The 18,451-nt window shown below is 42.6% G+C and overlaps 2 protein-coding genes across 2 annotated transcripts in view; one reads left to right on the top strand and one right to left on the bottom strand.

Moving 5' to 3' along the window:
• UHRF1 (ubiquitin like with PHD and ring finger domains 1) overlaps positions 1–7,716 on the bottom strand; it is a 38,091-nt gene extending 30,375 nt beyond the window's left edge. Inside the window, exon 1 of the mRNA XM_067473478.1 lies at positions 7,481–7,716. The gene's annotated coding sequence lies outside the window, so the exon portion shown is untranslated. The remainder of the gene's footprint in view (positions 1–7,480) is intronic.
• Positions 7,717–13,801: 6,085 nt separating this feature from the next.
• ARRDC5 (arrestin domain containing 5) lies at positions 13,802–16,685 on the top strand. The gene is made up of 3 exons (XM_067460736.1): positions 13,802–14,051; positions 15,313–15,521; positions 16,185–16,685. Exons 1-3 carry the CDS (start codon positions 13,802–13,804, stop codon positions 16,683–16,685), a joined length of 960 nt encoding a protein of 319 aa, XP_067316837.1.
• Positions 16,686–18,451: the final 1,766 nt, after the last annotated feature.

Here is an 18,451-nt window from a genome sequence, read left to right on the forward strand (position 1 = left end):
CTTTTTACTTTTCTTCTTCCTTCCTTTGGTACTTCTTTCCTTCCTTCTCTCCTTCCTTCCTTCCTTCTTTCCCTCCCTCCTTCTCTCTTTCCTTCCTTCCCCCTTTCCCTCCTTCATTCCTTCCATTTTTTTCTCCCTCCTTTCTTCTCTCCTTCCTTCCTGTCTGTTCTCCTCCAATACCATGGCAGAGTCCCTTCTAACTCTATTCTATGAGTCTATTTAATATAGTAATATATATATATATATAACGATATAATATATATATGTATTATATAGCAGTATTGTATGTATATACATATATACATACAATACTTTATATATCTCTGTATACGAACCCACACGATCTCTTCGATCATCTGGAGAGGCCCTGCTCACGCTCCCATCTGCATCGCAAGCGCGATTGGTGGGGACGAGAGAGAGGGCCTTTTCGGTGGTGGCCCCTCGACTCTGGAACTCACTCCCTAAGGACATCAGGCATGCCCCAACTTTGGCAGTCTTTAAGAGAGGTTCCAGTGTGCCTTCCCAGAATAATGATCCCATAGCACTTCATCCTCCAAAGCACTTTATATTGTTTTAGGTCTGCTCGTATGTTCCCAGAAACCGCCCCATCATTTTCGCCCATGTCCAGCATTATTTTTTAATCTTTTAAATTTTAATTACATTTGGCCTACCCATAGATTTTAAAGTGTGTTGTCCTATTGATAATGCTTATGCTATTGTTTTATTGTTTTGTTGTTTTTAAATTTCTTGTATTGCTATTGTTATTGCTTGTATTGTTGTATTTTGGGCTCGGCCTCATGTAAGCTGCACCAAGTCCCCTGGGGATATGGTAGCAGGGTATAAATAGTTGTTATTATTATTATTATTATTATGATGCCAGCACAATTCAAAGCGCTGGCATTAGCCTATAAAGCCCTAAACGGTTCTGGCCCTACTTACCTCTCCGAACGCATCTCCTCCTATGAACCGACTAGGACACTAAGATCATCTGGGGAGGCCCTGCTCTCTGTCCTGCCTGCATCACAGGCACGCTTGGTGGGGACGAGAGACAGGGCCTTCTTAGTGGTGGCCCTTCGGCTGTGGAACGCCCTGCCTGCAGATATCAGATCGGCCCCCTCCCTGCTGGTGCTCCGGAGGAAAGTGAAGACCTGGCTGTTCGAACAAGCATTTGATTAAACAGTGTAATTGAACATAGGAATGGAATAATGGATGATGAGACTGGATTCTGATTTTACTCTTGAGGCGCTAATGATTGTTATTCTGATGTTAATGATTTATGTTACAATTGTTTTTAATTGCCCTATACTTGTCTCGTGATGTTTTGTATCGATGTTGTTCACCTCTTTGAGTCGCCCGAGGGCTGAGAAAAGCGGTATATAAATAAAGTAAAGTAAATAAATAAATATATCACCAACCAGTGATCCAACATCCATCCATATATATGGATGGATGGGGAAAAAGAATGAGGGACCGCCTCATTCCTTTTCCCCATCAGTGGTCACCTCGATCCACCCAGGAAAATCTCCTATACATACCGGGTCCTAGGGAGGCACATTTGGAAGCTACAAGGCGTAGAGCTTTTTCGATCTATGCTCCAATTCTGTGGAACTCATTGCCTCCATATATTAGAGCAATGTCAGAGTTGCGACCTTTTGTAAAGGCGCTCAAGACTCGGCTGTTTGGTTGTGCATTTAAGTAACCGGATTAAATTTTGCCATAGTCACTGCTGAATGTTTTTATGTTGAATGTTTTTATGTTGAATGTTTTTATATTGAATGTTTTATATTGTGTATAAGCTATTTTAAATTGTAAGTCGCTCGAAGCACTTTGGTGGAGAGCGACTAATTAAGAAATAAAGTGATGATGATGATGATGTGTGTGTGTGTGTGTCTACACTGCCATATAATCCAGTCCTAAGTAGATAATTTGGATTTTACATGGCAGTGTGGAAGGGGTGACTGGGTGCATCTACACTGTAGATTAAACAAAGGAGGATGAAGCTGGCAGGGGAGGAGAAAAGGAAGGAATGAAAGGGAGGAAGGGAAGGGAAGGAGGAGTGATAGAGAAAAAGAAAGGGAGGGAGGGAAAGAAGTAAAGGAAGGAGAAGGAAGGGAAGTAGAGAAAGGGAGGAAGGGGGGGAGGGAAGGAGGGGGTTGGACCAATGGGCTCCCTTCCAACTGGTTGGCCATCTGTTGTGAGGGCTTTGATGGTGTCTTCCTTTACTGCCAAATAAGGTTGGGCTGGATGGTCTTTGGGGCTCCTTTCCAAGCAATGTCAGTTTCGTGTGTCCCCATCATTACCCCCATAATGGCACCTTTATCCTTCCTTTGTGCTGTAGGTGTGTGTGTGTAGGAGACAGGGAGTCAGAGTGTGTGCACACAGTGTGGCCAGCCTCCCTCTTCTCCCCCCCCTCTACTCCCCCTGCTCCTACTCCTCAGCCTCTGCCCTTTGATCCCTTGCCTTAGTGTTAGTTAGGAGCTGAGAGACATGCAGGGAGCAGCAGCCATTGCTGCTTCTTTGGAGCCCTCCTCCTCCTCTTCCTTTTGACACCTTGGCATATGAGCCACCCCACCCTCTCTCCCTCTCTCCCTCACCCATAAGGCCCCTTCTCCCACCTCATGTCATTTGGGAGTTGTAGTTGCTGGGATTTATAGTTTACCTATAATCAAAGAGCATTCTGAACTCCACCAACGATGGAATTGAACCAAATTTGGCACACAGGGCTCCCCTGACCAACAGAAAACACTAGAAGGGTTTGGTGGGCATTGACCTTGGGTTTGGGAGTTGTAGTTCACCTACATCTAGAGAGCACTGTGGACTCAAACAATGATGGATCTGGACCAAACTTGGCACGAATACTCAATATGCCCAAATATAAACACAGATGGAGTTTGGCGGAAATAGACCTTGACATTTGGGAGTTGTTGTTACTGGGATTTATAGTTCACCTACAATCAAGGAGCATTCTCAACCCCACCAATGACAGAATTGGGGCAAACTTCCCAAACAGAACCCTCATGACCAACAGAAAATACTGTGTTTTCTGATGGTCTTTGGTGACCCTTCTGACACCCCCTCGCAACCCCCCCCCCCAAGCAGGCCCGTAGCCAGGATTTCAATTCGGGGGGGGGGGGGGGGGCTGATTCTGTGTGAAAGAGGGTCTACCCTAGAAAACCTTTTGTATCGTTACCCCAATACCCCCATGCATATGGGATATATTGAATATGGTGATCAGATCATGATATGAATAAACATAACAGTTTAAATAATGCACCAGTAAGGCCTTTTCGCGAACCACCATGAGAATTTCGGGGGGGGGGGAGTGAAGCCCCTCAAGCCCCCCCCCCCTCGGTTACTTGCCAGCCCCCAAGGGGTCCCAAACCCCAGGTTGAGAAATGGTGCCTTAAGGCCATCCAGTCCAACTCCCTTCACCAGGGCAAGAAAACACAAAGTCCTCCTGACAAAGAGCAATCCAGCCCTATATATAGATATATATATGATTCACACACACACACACATGTTTATGACAGATATAGTACCATAGATTTGAAAGGGACCCCTAAAGAAGGACAATTATATTGCATATTCAAGAGTAGGCAAACCAGACAAAAATGCTCTGTTCGTTTTGAGTGACGTCATAACTCAAAATCCACTGGAGAAATTGCCACTAAATTTGGCCACAAGTCACCTACTAACGCAGGGAGTGACCATCAGTCAAAAATTAAATTTTGTCATTTGGGAGTTGTATTGCTGGGATTTATAGTTTACCTATAATCAAAGAGCATTCTGAACTCCACCAACGATGGAATTGAACCAAACTTGGCACACAAGACTCCCATGACCAACAGAAAAAACTGGAAGGGTTTGGTGGGCATTGACCTTGAATTTTGGAATTGTAGTTTACCTCCATCCAGAAAACACTGTGGACTCAAACAATGATGGATCTGGACCAAACTTGACAGGAATACTCAATATGCCCAAATGTGAACACAGATGGCGTTTGGGGGAAATAGGCCTTGACATTTGGGAGTTGTAGTTTCTAGGATGTATAGTTCACCTACAATCAAAGAGCATTCTGAACCCCACCAACAATGGAATTGGGCCAAACATCCCACATAGAACCCTCATGACCAACAGAAAATACTGTGTTTTCTGGTGGTCTTTGGTGATCCTTCTGACACCCCCCTGGTGACCCCCCCCCCCCCCCCAGGTCTTGAGAAATGCTACCTTAAGGCCATCCAGTCCAACTCCCTTCATTAGGGCAAGAAAACATAACAAAGCCCTCCTGACAAAGGGCCATCCAGCCATTCACACACACACATATGTATATGACAGATGCAGTATCAAAGATTTGAAAGGGACCCCTAAAGAAGGACAATGATACATTGCATGTAGGCAAAGCAGACAATCTCCACATCAACACTGACAAAGAAACAGCAAGAAATTCTGTTTACCCACAAGCATCAAGACATTACATATATTAGGAACCAACACTTTCTCATTACTTTATTTTCCAGATCACGAGACTGGGCCACAGCAACACGTGGCAGGGAACTGCTAGTCATCAAATATATAACAGACATACATACGTGTTTGTATATATTATTATATTTATTTATACAGTACCCTGTTTTATCTTCCAAAAGGAGACTCAAAGCAGCTTGACATAAAAGTATTAATATACCATTTAGAAATATACAAACATTGCAGACATTAAAATAGAATTAAACACAAGCTGCATTAAAAGATTCACAGTTAAAATCTATGTTTGTATGTATATATATGTATCTGTATGTATATATATGTCTGTGTATATAAATATGTGTGTATGTCTGTATGCACGTGTCTGTACGTATAGATGTATGCATGTGCATGTATGTATATGTGTATATATGTGTCCGTATATATGTCTGTATGTATATATGTATATGTATATATGTGTCTGTATGTATGTGTGTGTGTGTATATATATATATATGTCTGTGTATATAAATATATGTGTGTATATATGTCTATGCATGTGTCTGTACATGCCTGTATGTGTGTGTCTACATATATGGATGTGTATATAAATATATGTCTGTATGCATGTGTCTGTATGCATGTATATGTAAGCATATGTATATGTATGCATATGCATCTCTATGTATATGTCTATATGTATTTATGTCTGTATATAAATGGAATATTTTATTCTGTTTCTATGCTGTGTATATTTTATTTCATATTATATATACATATACATATACATATACATATATATATATGGTTTCTATGCTCTGTGTATATTGTTTTATATGTTTTGATGTGTTACACTTTAATGTTATGTTGTTTATTTTACTGCAATTTGTATTTTTCTATTGAAGTTGTTGTTCGGGCTTGGCCCCATGTAATCCGCTCCGAGTCCCCGTTGGGGAGATGGTGGCGGGGTATAAATAAAGATTATTATTATCTTTATCTATATATATAAAAATGCTCTGTGCATAAGGAGTACCTTAAAAACAAAAGAACTAATGAACGAAATGACACCAAATTTGGCAACAAAACGTATCACAACACAAGGAGTGACCATCACTCAAAAAATTATGATTTTGTCATTTGGGAGTTGTAGTTGCTGGGATTTATAGTTCACCTACAATCAAAGAGCATTCTGAACTCCATCAACGATGGAATTGAACCAAACTTGGCACACAGAACTCCCATGACCAACAGAAAATACTGAAAGGGTTTGGTGGGCATTGACCTTGAGTTTGGGAGTTGTAGTTCACCTACATCCAGAGAGTACTGTGGACTCAAACAATGATGGATCTAGACCAAACTTGGCACAAGCACTCAGCACGCCCAAATATGAACACAGATGGAGTTTGGGGAAAATAGACTTGACATTTGGGAGTTGTAGTTACTGGGATTCACAGTTCACCTACAATCAAAGAGCATTCTGAACCCCACGAACGACAGAATTGGGGCAAACTTCCTACACAGAACCCCCATGAACAATAGAAAATACTTAAGGCAATCCAGTCCAACTCCCTTCACCAGGGCAAGAAAACATAATCAAAGCCCTCCTGACAAATAGCCATCCAGCCATAGATATAGATAGATAGATAGATAGATAGATAGATAGATAGATAGATTATGATTCACACACACACACACACACAGATAGTATCCTAGATTTGAAAGGGACCCCTAAAGAAGGACAATTATATGTCACATGTTCCAGAGTGGGCAAACCAGACACTCTCCACATCAACACTGACAAAGAAACAGCAAGAAATACTGTTTACCCACAAGCAGAAAGACATTACATATATTAGAAACCATTACTTTATTTTCCAGATCACCAGACTGAGCCACAGCAACGTGTGGCAGGGCACGGCTAGTAGTAATATATAATACTAATATTGTGCTATGCTAATAATATAATATATTGTATGCACATATAATATTGATCATAATATTGTAATACATTGTTTGATTTTCCAGATCAACAGACTGAGCCACAGCAACGTGTGGCAGGGCACGGCTAGTAGTAATATATAATACTAATATTGTGCTATGCTAATAATATAATATATTGTATGCACATATAATATTGATCATAATATTGTAATACATTGTTTGATTTTCCAGATCAACAGACTGAGCCACAGCAACGCGTGGCAGGGCACGGCTAGTAGTAATATATAATACTAATATTGTGCTATGCTAATAATATAATATATTGTATGCACATATAATATTGATCATAATATTGTAATACATTGTTTGATTTTCCAGATCACCAGACTGAGCCACAGCAACGTGTGGCAGGGCACGGCTAGTAGTAATATATAATACTAATATTGTGCTATGCTAATAATATAATATATTGTATGCACATATAATATTGATCATAATATCGTAATACATTGTTTGATTTTCCAGATCAACAGACTGAGCCACAGCAACGCGTGGCAGGGGACAGCTAGTATATATATATATATATATATATATATATATATTGCAACTTATGATGTACTACAATCTATTACATAATACTAATAGTATTATACACTGGGGGGCAGCTAGTTATTATTATTATAATATATATCTTTGTATATTTGTCTGTGTATGTATGTATATATATGTTTGTATATAAAAATATGTGTATATGTCTGTATGCATATATGTGTCTGTATGTATATATGCATGTACGCATGTGTATGTGTATATATATGTGTGTGTGTTCATATATATATATGTGTGTGCATGATATTTTAATAACTTATTATCTATAGTAGTGGCACATACATTTAGGAGATAATGTACATCTATATCCTGTTATCTGCTTTAATAAATGCTATGCCGTAGTGCATCAAGTACAAAAAATATAATAGTTAGAAAATACTGAAACCCCCTTTGTGACTTTTGATCCGCCTGGTGTGTGTGTATAGTATAGTATCTACTATCCATCTATATATGGGGGGAAAGCACTTACCTCACAGGGGAAGCAGCAGACCAACTTTCTCCCTTTGTCCCAACGGGAAAATGAAGACCACCTCTGTGTATTATGCGCAATTAAAACAGAAACAAAACTGCACTTAATTCGGATTCGGAATTTAAAGTGCAGATGCGCAAAGCAAAATGTGGATAATGCTCAATAAGGTGGAATCAAGAGCCGACCCAGCCCGACGTCATCTGGCGCCAAAAATCGGTTTACTACTCTTTGGAGTTTGGCGGGAAAAGCCCGGTCCGGCGTTCGAAGTTTCCTGATTGGCTGGCGGTGGCGGGAAATGAAGAGAAGGGGCGTGGCCTCCCCATTCACCGTTTGCTCACTTGCGCTTCCCCTCCCTCGCCGCCCGTCTTTGCGCATGCGCCCGGCCAATGTGGACTTACAGCCTTAAAAACGGTTTAAAACCAGCAAAATATAAATATTGAAATAGAATTAAACATGCAGTTATTAAAACAAGGTCTGTTAAAACACAACTGAACAAGAAAAATAAATGCAAATATATAATTAAAGCTATGGTAATACTATATTGTATTGTATTAATATTAGTAATATTGCATGTGTTATATAATATATAATTATTATATTGTGTTATTATATTGTATTACAATATTATGATCAATATTATATGTGCATACAATATATTATATTATTAGCATAGCACAGTATTAGTATTATATATTACTACTAGCCGTGCCCTGCCATGCGTTGCTGTGGCCCAGTCTGGTGATCTGGAAAATAAAGTAATGGTTTCTAATATATGTAATGTCTTTCTCCTTGTGGGTAAACAGTATTTCTTGCTGTTTCTTTGTCAGTGTTGATGTGGAGAGTGTCTGGTTTGCCTACTCTGGAACATGGAACATATTATTGTCCTTCTTTAGGGATCCCTTTCAAATCTAGGATACTATATCTCTCTGTGTGTGACTCATATATATCTATCTATATCTATGGCTGGATGGCTCTTTGTAAGGAGGGCTTTGACTACGTTTTCTTACCCTGGTGAAGAGAGTTGACTGGATGGCCTTAAACATGGTGGTTCTGTGTGGGAAGTTTGCCCCAATTCTGTCGTTCATGGGGTTCAAAATGCTATGATTGTAGGTGAACTATAAATCCCAGCAATTACAACTTCCAAATGTCAAGGTCTATTTCCCCCAAACTCCATCTGTGTTCATATTTGGGCATATGGAATATTCGTACCAAGTTTGGTCGAGATCTATCATTTTTTGAGTCCACAGTGCTCTCTGGATGTGGGTGAACTACAACTCCCAAACTCACGGTCAATGTCCACCAAACCCTTCAAGTGTTTTCTGTTGGTCATGGGAGTCCTGTATGCCACTTTTGGTTCAATTCCATCATTGGTGGAGTTCAGAATGCTCTTTGATTGTAGGTGAACTATAAATCCCAGCAACTACAACTCCCAAATGACAAAATCCATGTTTGTTTGTTTGTTTTTGTTTTTTGAGTGAAAGACATACATTGGGTTGTTAGGTGTATGCTGTCCAAATTTGGTGTCAATTCGTCCAGTGGTTTTTGAGTTATGTTAATCCCACAAACGAACATTACATTTTTATTTATATAGACTAGCCATCCCCTGCCACGCATTGCTGTGGCCCAGTCTGGTGATCTGGAAAATAAAGTAATGGTTTCTAATATATGAAATTTCTTTATGCTTGTGGGTAAACAGTATTTCTTGCTGTTTCTTTGTCAGTGTTGATGTGGAGAGAGTCTGGTTTGCCCACTCTGGAATATGCAACATATCATAGTGCTTCTTTAGGGGTCCCTTTCAAATCTATGGCACTATATATATCTCTCTGTGTGTGAATCATATCTATCTATCTATTATGACTGGATGGCTCTTTGTCAGGAGGGCTCTGATTACATTTTCTTGCCCTGGTGGAGAGTTGGACTGGATGGCCTTGAGTATTTTCTGTTGGTCATGGGGGTTCTGTGTGGGAAATTTGCCCCATTTCTGTCGTTCGTGGGATTCAGAACGCTCTTTGATTGTAGATGAACTATAAATCCCAGTAACTACAAATCTCAAAGGTCTATTTCCCCCAAACTCCATCTCCATTTGGACATATGGAATATTTGTGGCAAGTTTGGTCTAGATCCATCATGGTTTTGAGTCCAAAGTGCTCTCTGGATGTAGGTGAAATACAACTCCCAAACTGTTTAATACCACGACTGGTTTCCTGGTGAGTGCTTTGAGCAAAGTGAACTCCTGCTGAGGTGCAACATATACAATATATTATTATTATTATTATTATTATTATTATTATATTAGCATAGCACACTATTAGTATTATATATTACTATAATGTTCCCAAATAAATCTCACCAAGTTGAAGTAGAAGCCACCGAAGTGTGTATTCAAGTCAGCTGAAGTGGTGCCAGCTCATGGTAATCCGCCAAATAAAATGAGATGCTATAACAGTGCAAAACAGACATTTTTATACTTTACAATCCTTTGAAATTCCCGCTCCTGCCCCAGCTGGAGCCATTTTAGCCATGATTGGCTGAATCCTGTTGATCTCACGATCAGATGGATGGGATTCGCTAGCGAGGCAGGACTGCGATGCCCGGCAGACAATAAGAGAGCATTCCCGCTCTCCAATAGCTGACGGGGGGGGGGGGGTGTAGGATGGTCTGGGAGACAAAGTCCTTGCCTCAGCATGAGGGCCTGGACACCTGGCGAGAAGAGAACACCCAAAAAGAAAATTTCCCTATTTTTCCCAAATAAATCTCACCAAGTTAAAGAAGAAGACACCAAGATGTTTATTTCATTCCAGCTGGAACAGATGTCAAACCGCAATCATTTGCCCAAAAGCCGACATAACTCACAAGGCAAAACAACACAGTTTTTATAGGAAATACAGAGCTGTCCAATTCAAATTTCCTGCTCCCGCCCCTGTGGCCGGCTTTGCACTGATTGGTTGGAGTCATCAGCTGACTGGGAGGTGCTGCGGGCTCAGCTGCGCCTTGCCCAATCAGAGAGCCAGCGCCGCTTTGGCCTCTTGGCCAATGGGAAGAGAGGCGGTGGTCCAGGCGGGAAACAATTAATGAAGAGGAAAGATGATAAGATTAAAATGACTAATGATTGTCCAATCAGTCAGCGATAGCTTTTTTAGCTCAAGCTGGCCAGGGCTATTTTTTATATCTCTTGAAAATACATTTTCGTCTAGCTCAGAGGCTAAGTCCTTTGTTGTCCTTCTGTCCTGGATATGGGATCCATCGATGAGATTTTTTGCTGGTATCGGCCAGCTGGGTTGATACAATGAAAAGTAGCTGTGGTGAATCCTAATTCCTCGCAGACAGGAAGACACCCTTTGTGCTGGGTGATTTGATGTCCATAGGCCTTAACCTTTCAGATGGAGTAGCATTTCTGCCCTCCGAGGTCTGTTCAGATAGGAGCCATTTATTTCTTGTTCATGCAAATGAGTTTTGGTTGAGTCCTTTGTGTAGAGATTTACCGGCTCCAGAAATTGAGAAATGCTTCCTGAAGCCATGAGGTGCTGGATTCCTGAAAAAGATGGGTTTCCTTCATTTTTCACACACACACACACACACACACACACACACACACACATAATGGTATGAAATGGAACATAGAAAGAATTCATAAGGGATTAATCATGCAAAGCCAAGGGGGAACCATGTCAACCTTCCCTCCCTCCAAAGTCCATCAAAAGTTCATAAAGATTGGGGAATGTAATAAGAGTCCATAGGGTTTGGCAAGAAAGTTCCTAAAAATTCTAAAGTTCTTTAAAAGTTGATTAAAAGTTCCAAAAAGTTCATGAAAGTTGGGGAAAGTTCATAAATGTCCATGGGGAACACACTGGCGTCACTGTGAGCGCTGAGGGTGGAAGTCCATTCACTGAAGAGGAGAAAACTATAAATCCAATTTCGTCCAAGGGCCAGAATGGTCTGTAAGAGGTCCGGGGTCCCCAAGGGGTGACCATAGCAGGTTCCCTGGTGTTGGCAGGCTCCTGGACACACACACAAAATGGAGGCACGTATGTTGTTGCAGCGTGGTCAGCAGGCTCCCATATGAGGTTTATTGAAACAAAAATGATTTTTCCTGGGCATAGGAGTCCAGAATGCAGAAAGCAAGATAGCAGTTAGTCTAGGAAAAAGATGGCACTGATTTGGAGTTGATCCATTGTCCCGCGGATACGGGGGCCCAATGGGGTTCCATATTCGTGGTTAAGAGGAACGCAGTTTTGGCCTCCCCAGGATGCTGTAAGAGCATCCCAGGCGAGCCAGCAGTGATCTGCAGCTCGGGACAGAAATGTCATTGTTGGAAAATGGGGCATGATCTTTTAGGACCTTCTACACAGCCCTACATCCCAGAATATCAAGGCAGAAAATCCCACATTGTCTGACTCGGATAACTCAGTTCAAAGCAGATATTGTGGGGTTTTCCACCTTGATACTCTGAGATATAGGGCTGTGTGGAAGCACCCCTGGTGAACTGGTAGTCATAACAGGTGATGAATGGCATTGTTATGTCCAGGTGACTGAGACAAAGGATGGATGGCCCTGCGAATGGATCCTGTTGTCCTTCACCCAGTCGGGGGTCTATGGGACCAGTAGAGATGGACTGACACAAAGGTGATGGGTGTTTGAGTCCTTCTTATGCAAATAGTGCCCAGGAAAACAGCTGAATGAGCTTTCTGATTCAGGAGATGTGGGTGAAAAGTCATATCAAGGACTTGGTCGGTGGCATACTGCTCCAAAAGGATTTTTATATTGAAATATAAAACATCACATATTAAATATGCACTCATGAGGGTCCGTGGATATCGGAGGAACCCTGCAAATGGGTAGTTTCCCTTTCACGAGGAAGGGAAGACATACACAAGAGATCCGCGGATATTGAGTGGACCCCAAATGGTTTCGGTATCCGCGGGGGAGGTTAGAGTGGGTGTGGACTGGGTGAATGCAGGATTGGGTGAATCCAAGAGAGAACTGGGAAGGAGAGCCCCGTTTTCAGGGCCATGGGGTTGATACGGCCCATGTGGCCCGTTTGGCCATCGGGCTGGCTACAGAGGGTGAAAGCCAGAGCAAAAGAATCAAAAGGCAAAAAGGAGAGACAAATAGGCAAAAGTCAAGGATAACACACTGTTGGTGCACATTTATTGAGAGTTAGGGAAACGATATAACTAAAAAGGAAAAAAATGTCTTTAAAGATATTCTGCATGCCGGTAGCTACTGCTGGGCTCCTCTGGACCACTGATAATCCGCAAAAAGGGAGTTTAAAGAGATAAGGGGTTCTTGCCAGCTGTTCGGTAACATTGGGAGTTGTAGTTTAGTGAGGCTGCTTGCAAAACTATAATTCCCACAATTGAATAGCACAAAAATTGGATAGCCTGATCTTGAATGGCCATCTTTTGGGAAGGATTAGATGGTGTCCTCCTGCCTGGCAGAAGGGGATTGACTGGATTGGAGGTCCCTTCCAACTCTAGGATTCTATGATATTATTGTAAATAATAATAATAATATCAGGAAGGTTTTGGATGGTGTCTCCCTGGATGGCCCTTGGGGTCTCTTCCAACTTTAGGATTCTATGGTAATAATAATAATACTAATAGCAATGATGATGATAAGAAGAAGAAGAAGAAGAAGAAGAAGAAGAAGAAGAAGAAGAAGAAGAGTCTGGTGGCCATCTGTCGGGAGAGTTTGGATAGTGTCCTATCTGGCAGAAGGGGGTTGATTTGACTGGCCCTTGGGTCCCTTCCAACTCTAGGATTCAATGGTTCTATTGACGATAATCATAATAATAATCAGAATCTGGATGGCCATCTGTTAGGAGGTCTCCCTACCTGCCGAAAGGGGGATAGACTGGATGCCCCATGGGATTTCTTCCAGTTCTAAGACTGTATAGTATTATTATTATTAGTATTATTATTATTAGCAACAACAAAAAATAATAATCAGAGCCTGGATGGCCATCCGATGGGAGGGTTTGAATGGTGTCCTACCTGGCAGAAGGGGGTTGAACTGAATGGCTCTTGGGGTTTCTTCCAAACTCTAAGATTCCATGGTTCTACTGACAATAATAAATAAATAAATAATCAGAACTGAAGTAACCATCTGTCGGGAGGGTTGGATAGTTTCTCCTTGCCTGGCAGAAGGGGGTTGGACTGGATGCCCCCCTTCTAATTCTTTGAAACTATTTAACATCTGGAAGGATGAGAAACCCCCGCCCTCCTTCCTGCCATACATGATGTCACAATAGCTGTGACATCATCATCATGCCAAGGTGACCTCACGCTGGGCCTGGCAGAGAGGCCCCCTCTCGGCTCCTGGATGTCGGTGGTGAAGTCCATCGAGCTGCTGGTGCCGAAGGAGGTCTACCTAGCTGGGTCGGAGGTAGCGGGGCAGCTGGTCCTGACCCTACACAGCACCCTGGTGGACCCCCTGGTGAAGGTGGAGCTGGTGGGCCGGGGCTACCTGGAGTGGGTGGAGGAGGCCAACGTGGAGAAGGACTACAGCCAACGTGGCACCTGCGTCAACAAGGCTGACTACGTCCACAAGAGCAAGACCTTCAAGATCGAGCGTGAGGCACCTGGGGTGGGGAGTGGGGGGGGGGGGGGATGATAGATTGATAGACAGACAGATAGAGAAGATAGATAGGGAAAAACTGATAGAGCAAGATAATTGATAGATAGAGGTGTCAGGCAGGCAGACAGAAATTCACACAGACAGACAGATAAATATGTGGGTGGGTGGATGAACAGATAGATAGATTCATGGATTGATGGATGGAAGGAAGGAAAGATGGATGGATGGATGGATAGATAAATAGATAGATAGATAGATAGATAGATAGATAGATAGACAGACAGAATTCTGGAGTTGAAAGAGGACCAAGGACCATCCAGTCCAACGCTACTAAGATGGATGGATAGGTAGACAGATAGATAACAAATTGGAAGAGATCCCAAGGGCCATCCTGTCCATTTCGATAGATGGATGGGTGGATAGATAGATAGATAGATAGATAGATAGATAGATAGATGCAGTCCAACCCCCCTAAGATGGATGGATGGACAGAGAGAGAGAGAGAGAGAGAGAGAGAGAGAGAACAAGTTGGAAGAGATCCCTAGGGCCATCCTGTCAATTTCGATGGATGGATGGATCAATGGATCGCTGGATGGATGGATGGATCAATGGATAGATAGATAGATTTTTATTTTAATGTATTTTTGTACTATTGTATTATGATGTTTACTGTGGTTTATCTTATTGTATTTTAATCCTATGCTGTTAGCCGGCCTGAGTCCCTCTTCGGAGGTCGAGAAGACCGGGTTATAAAAGCTCGAAGTAAATAAATAAATAAAATAGATGGATGCATAAAGGTAACTATTAGACTAGAGTAAATATGATAGATAGATAGAGATAGATAGATACAGATAGATAGATAGATAGATAGATAGATAGATAGATAGATAGATAGACAGATAAATGGATTACTAGAACTGGAAGAAACTCCAAAGGCCATCCAGTCCACCAGATAGACCAGTCATGGGCAAATTTCAGCCTTCCAGATATTTTGGACTTTAACTCCCACAATTCCTAACAGCTGGTAGAAATTTTGAGACTAGTGTCTCTAGGTCAAGGGAAATCATAGACTAGACATTGGCCTTTTTCGGTGCTGCATCACACTCTTGATTCACGTAGCCTAGAATTGCATTGGCCTTTTCTGCTACACTTTACTCATGTTCAGCTTCTGATTCTACTAAGACTTGTAGATCCCTTTTGCAATGGCCTTTTTCGGGGTGCTCTACTAAACCTTCTCTATTCCCTCTGCCTCGCAGGGAGCTGGCTGGGCCCAGGCGCCCACATCTTTGACTTCCGCTTCATCCTCCCGCCCAGGATCCCCTCCACTTTCACTAGCCGTGTCGGGCGCATCTCCTACTTCCTCCAAGCCATTTGCGCCACTCGGGAGCTCATCCTTGGCAAGCAGAAGAAGTACATCTTGGTCCAAGGGACCTCTGTCTTCCGACAGGACACGGTAGAGTCGGAGGTAAACCTCTCTAGCCCCTGGATGCCGTTCACTTAGGCTACAACTTCCTCCAGCTAGGCACTACACTTCTATGGATGCAACCCAGAATCACATTGGCCTTTTTAGTAGCCACATTACACTGTTGGCTCATGTTTGGCTTGGGGTCTCCTAAGACTCCTAGAAGCCAAGTGTTATCCATCCTAGACACTATATTCATATTGATGCAGCTTAGAATCACATTGGCCTGTTAAGCTGCAGCATCACACTCTTGACGCTCATGTTCAGCTTGTGGTTCAACTAAGACACCTTTCACATGGACTATGACTTCTTTTGATCCTCTTATTGACGCAGCCTAGAATCGCATTGGCCTTTTCTGTTGGGGAAATCTGCCTGTGAATTTTCTTTTGAGTGCAGCCAAAGGAAGAGACAGATAGCAGATTTGGATTTCAGTTCTTTACTATTTGCAATATAGTGGTGACAGTTTCAACTCACACTGAGTAAAAGAACTGCCACACCTGCTACTGGGGTGGACTTCCGGTTATAACATTTTACAGACATGCGCAGAAAGCTAATTAACAATGGAATTTTACTGACTAATGCAATTCTTAGATATGCGCAGAAGGCTAATTAACACCCTCACATTTCAGCTAATGCGTCACCTTCTCACCTTCCTGCCTCTTTCAGTTCCCACTGGTGGTGGAGATCCGGAAAATGCTGCTGTACAACTGCTGCTTCCAGAGTGCACCAGTTACGGTACGACTCTCCCTGGAGAAGGGCATATTCACTCCAGGGGACGAAGTCGCCTTTGCGGCAGAGATCTCCAACGAGACAGGAAAGTCCCTCAAGAAGGTGGTCTTCGCCTTGTACTCGGTGGTGCTCTACAAGGCCTACAACCTGAGGGCCGAGCGACGGACACTGGAGCAGCGGGAGGAGGTGGCGCGTTTGGAATCGCCAGTGGGTTCGGGGCCATCCTGCCCAGTCACCAGGGTCCGAGGTGCTTTAGCCTTGCCACCTGTCCTGCCGGTCAGCTCTGGTGGGCGCCGTTCCGACGACGACATCATGGAAGTGGGCTACGAGCTGAGTGCCACTGCACACTTCCCCTGGTGCCTCCGCACCGTAGCTGCACGCATCCCCATCGTGGTGCGCAGCCCCAGTGCCACCGAGGAGGAGGCCGCCGCCGAATGATCACCGATGCAGTTGTCATTGTCACTTTTATTTTAAAGCTGGAAGAGGGAAATAAAAACAATCAAACCATGTCCTTTTTGGAGAATTATGATCTTTGAAAAGGCATTGTTAGAAACCATAACCTTTTGGCAAAATGATGCCATAACCTTTCGGGAAATGGAAATCTTCATAACCTTTTGTGAAATGGCATTCACCACCACTTTGGGAAAATCAGGAATCTCCCCAAGAAGAGTTAAAACTCACTTGAGTCAGCTTTCTCCTTAGTGGTAAATATCCACTAGCATTCATGCAAGGCAATTCGGTTTCTCAGCTGTTGAATTGATATACCTAGATATCTCTTTGAACTGTTAGGGGCAAATATATGCCAATGCATTTTACACACATACACACACATATGGAAGTGTCCTTTCAGTTGCCCAAAAAGCTCTACTCTCCCTTAAAACATCTTGGTTTAAATCATGATCTCGAGATACAAAAATATGTAAACTTCTTTAAAAGTAACATAGTTGGTTTACTCACAAACTTCATGTATTCAGCATACAGGTACATTGCATATCAATCTGAAGTAATTTCTTTGTACATATAACACAGGACATCTTTCTCATTATCAACAACTCGTAGTCTAAAGCAGTGGTTCCCAACTTTTGGTCCTTCAGTTGTTTTGGACTACAACTCCCAGAAATCCCAGTCAGCTTACCAACTGTTAGGAGCTGTGGGAGCTGAAGTCCAAAACATCTGGGGTCCCAAAGGTTGGGAACCACTGGTCTAAAGCATCTCTCTGTTCTGAGAGTATAATAGAGTTTCTGTCTAGTCTAAAAGTCCAATGGAGTGTAATGGCTTCTGCCTCTACTGGCATCTGAAAGCATACTGTTTCAAAAATGGAGTCTGAGTCATGAACAGTCCCAGTTCTGATCACATGGTCTGAAACCCCTCCTACAACATAGAATTAAGGAAAACTGCTCAGTGTGCTCTCTGGCTGTTGCGTAAACTACTCACTATGGTGAGTCAGCTCCCTCAAACCCCTCCAGTAGGTTGAGTTGGTCATGGGGTTCTGTGTGCCAAGTTAGTTTCAGGTGCATCATTGGTGGAGTTAAGAGTGCTCTTAGACTGTAGGTGAACTACACACTCCAGAACCTACAACTTCTATAAATCATGGTGAATTCTCCCCAAATCTCCCCAGCATGTGTTCAATGCTAATCAATTCCTCTGTTTGCTGTGTGCAATAGAAAAGATTCAGAAAAGGTTAAGGGAGAAACAGTGGGCAGGGTCATGTAAATTCTGCACCAATTGAGAGAGTAAGAAACACTAGGATGTCTGTGGTGGAGGAAACACATGAAATCTAGGGTGAAATTGTCCCTATATGAAAGCCTTCAGTTGGGTGGTGGGCAGTGTGGCGTTTGTGGAGGACATTGGCAGGGCTCTTAGACATGTTTACAGCGCTCGCTATAACCTGAAATGTCATTGGAGGGAGGACCATTGTTGTCTCCTGAGTACTGGATGTTACAGTTGTTTGTGGAGGTAGGAGCTTGTCTGTGTACTTAGACACCCCAGCCACACACACAAATACATACTTTCACTTTTATTATGTTTAGAGACAGATTTAAGGAATCCCACTGGAGCATTGCAGCGCACCCAAATACCTGGGAGTCACCCTGGACCGTGCTCTGACCTACAAGAAGCACTGCCTGAATATCAAGCAAAAAGTGGGTGCTAGAAACAATATCATACGAAAGCTGACTGGCACAACCTGGGGATCACAACCAAAC

This window comes from Anolis sagrei, chromosome X, assembly GCF_037176765.1.
Source record: "Anolis sagrei isolate rAnoSag1 chromosome X, rAnoSag1.mat, whole genome shotgun sequence".
NCBI lineage: Eukaryota > Metazoa > Chordata > Lepidosauria > Squamata > Dactyloidae > Anolis > Anolis sagrei.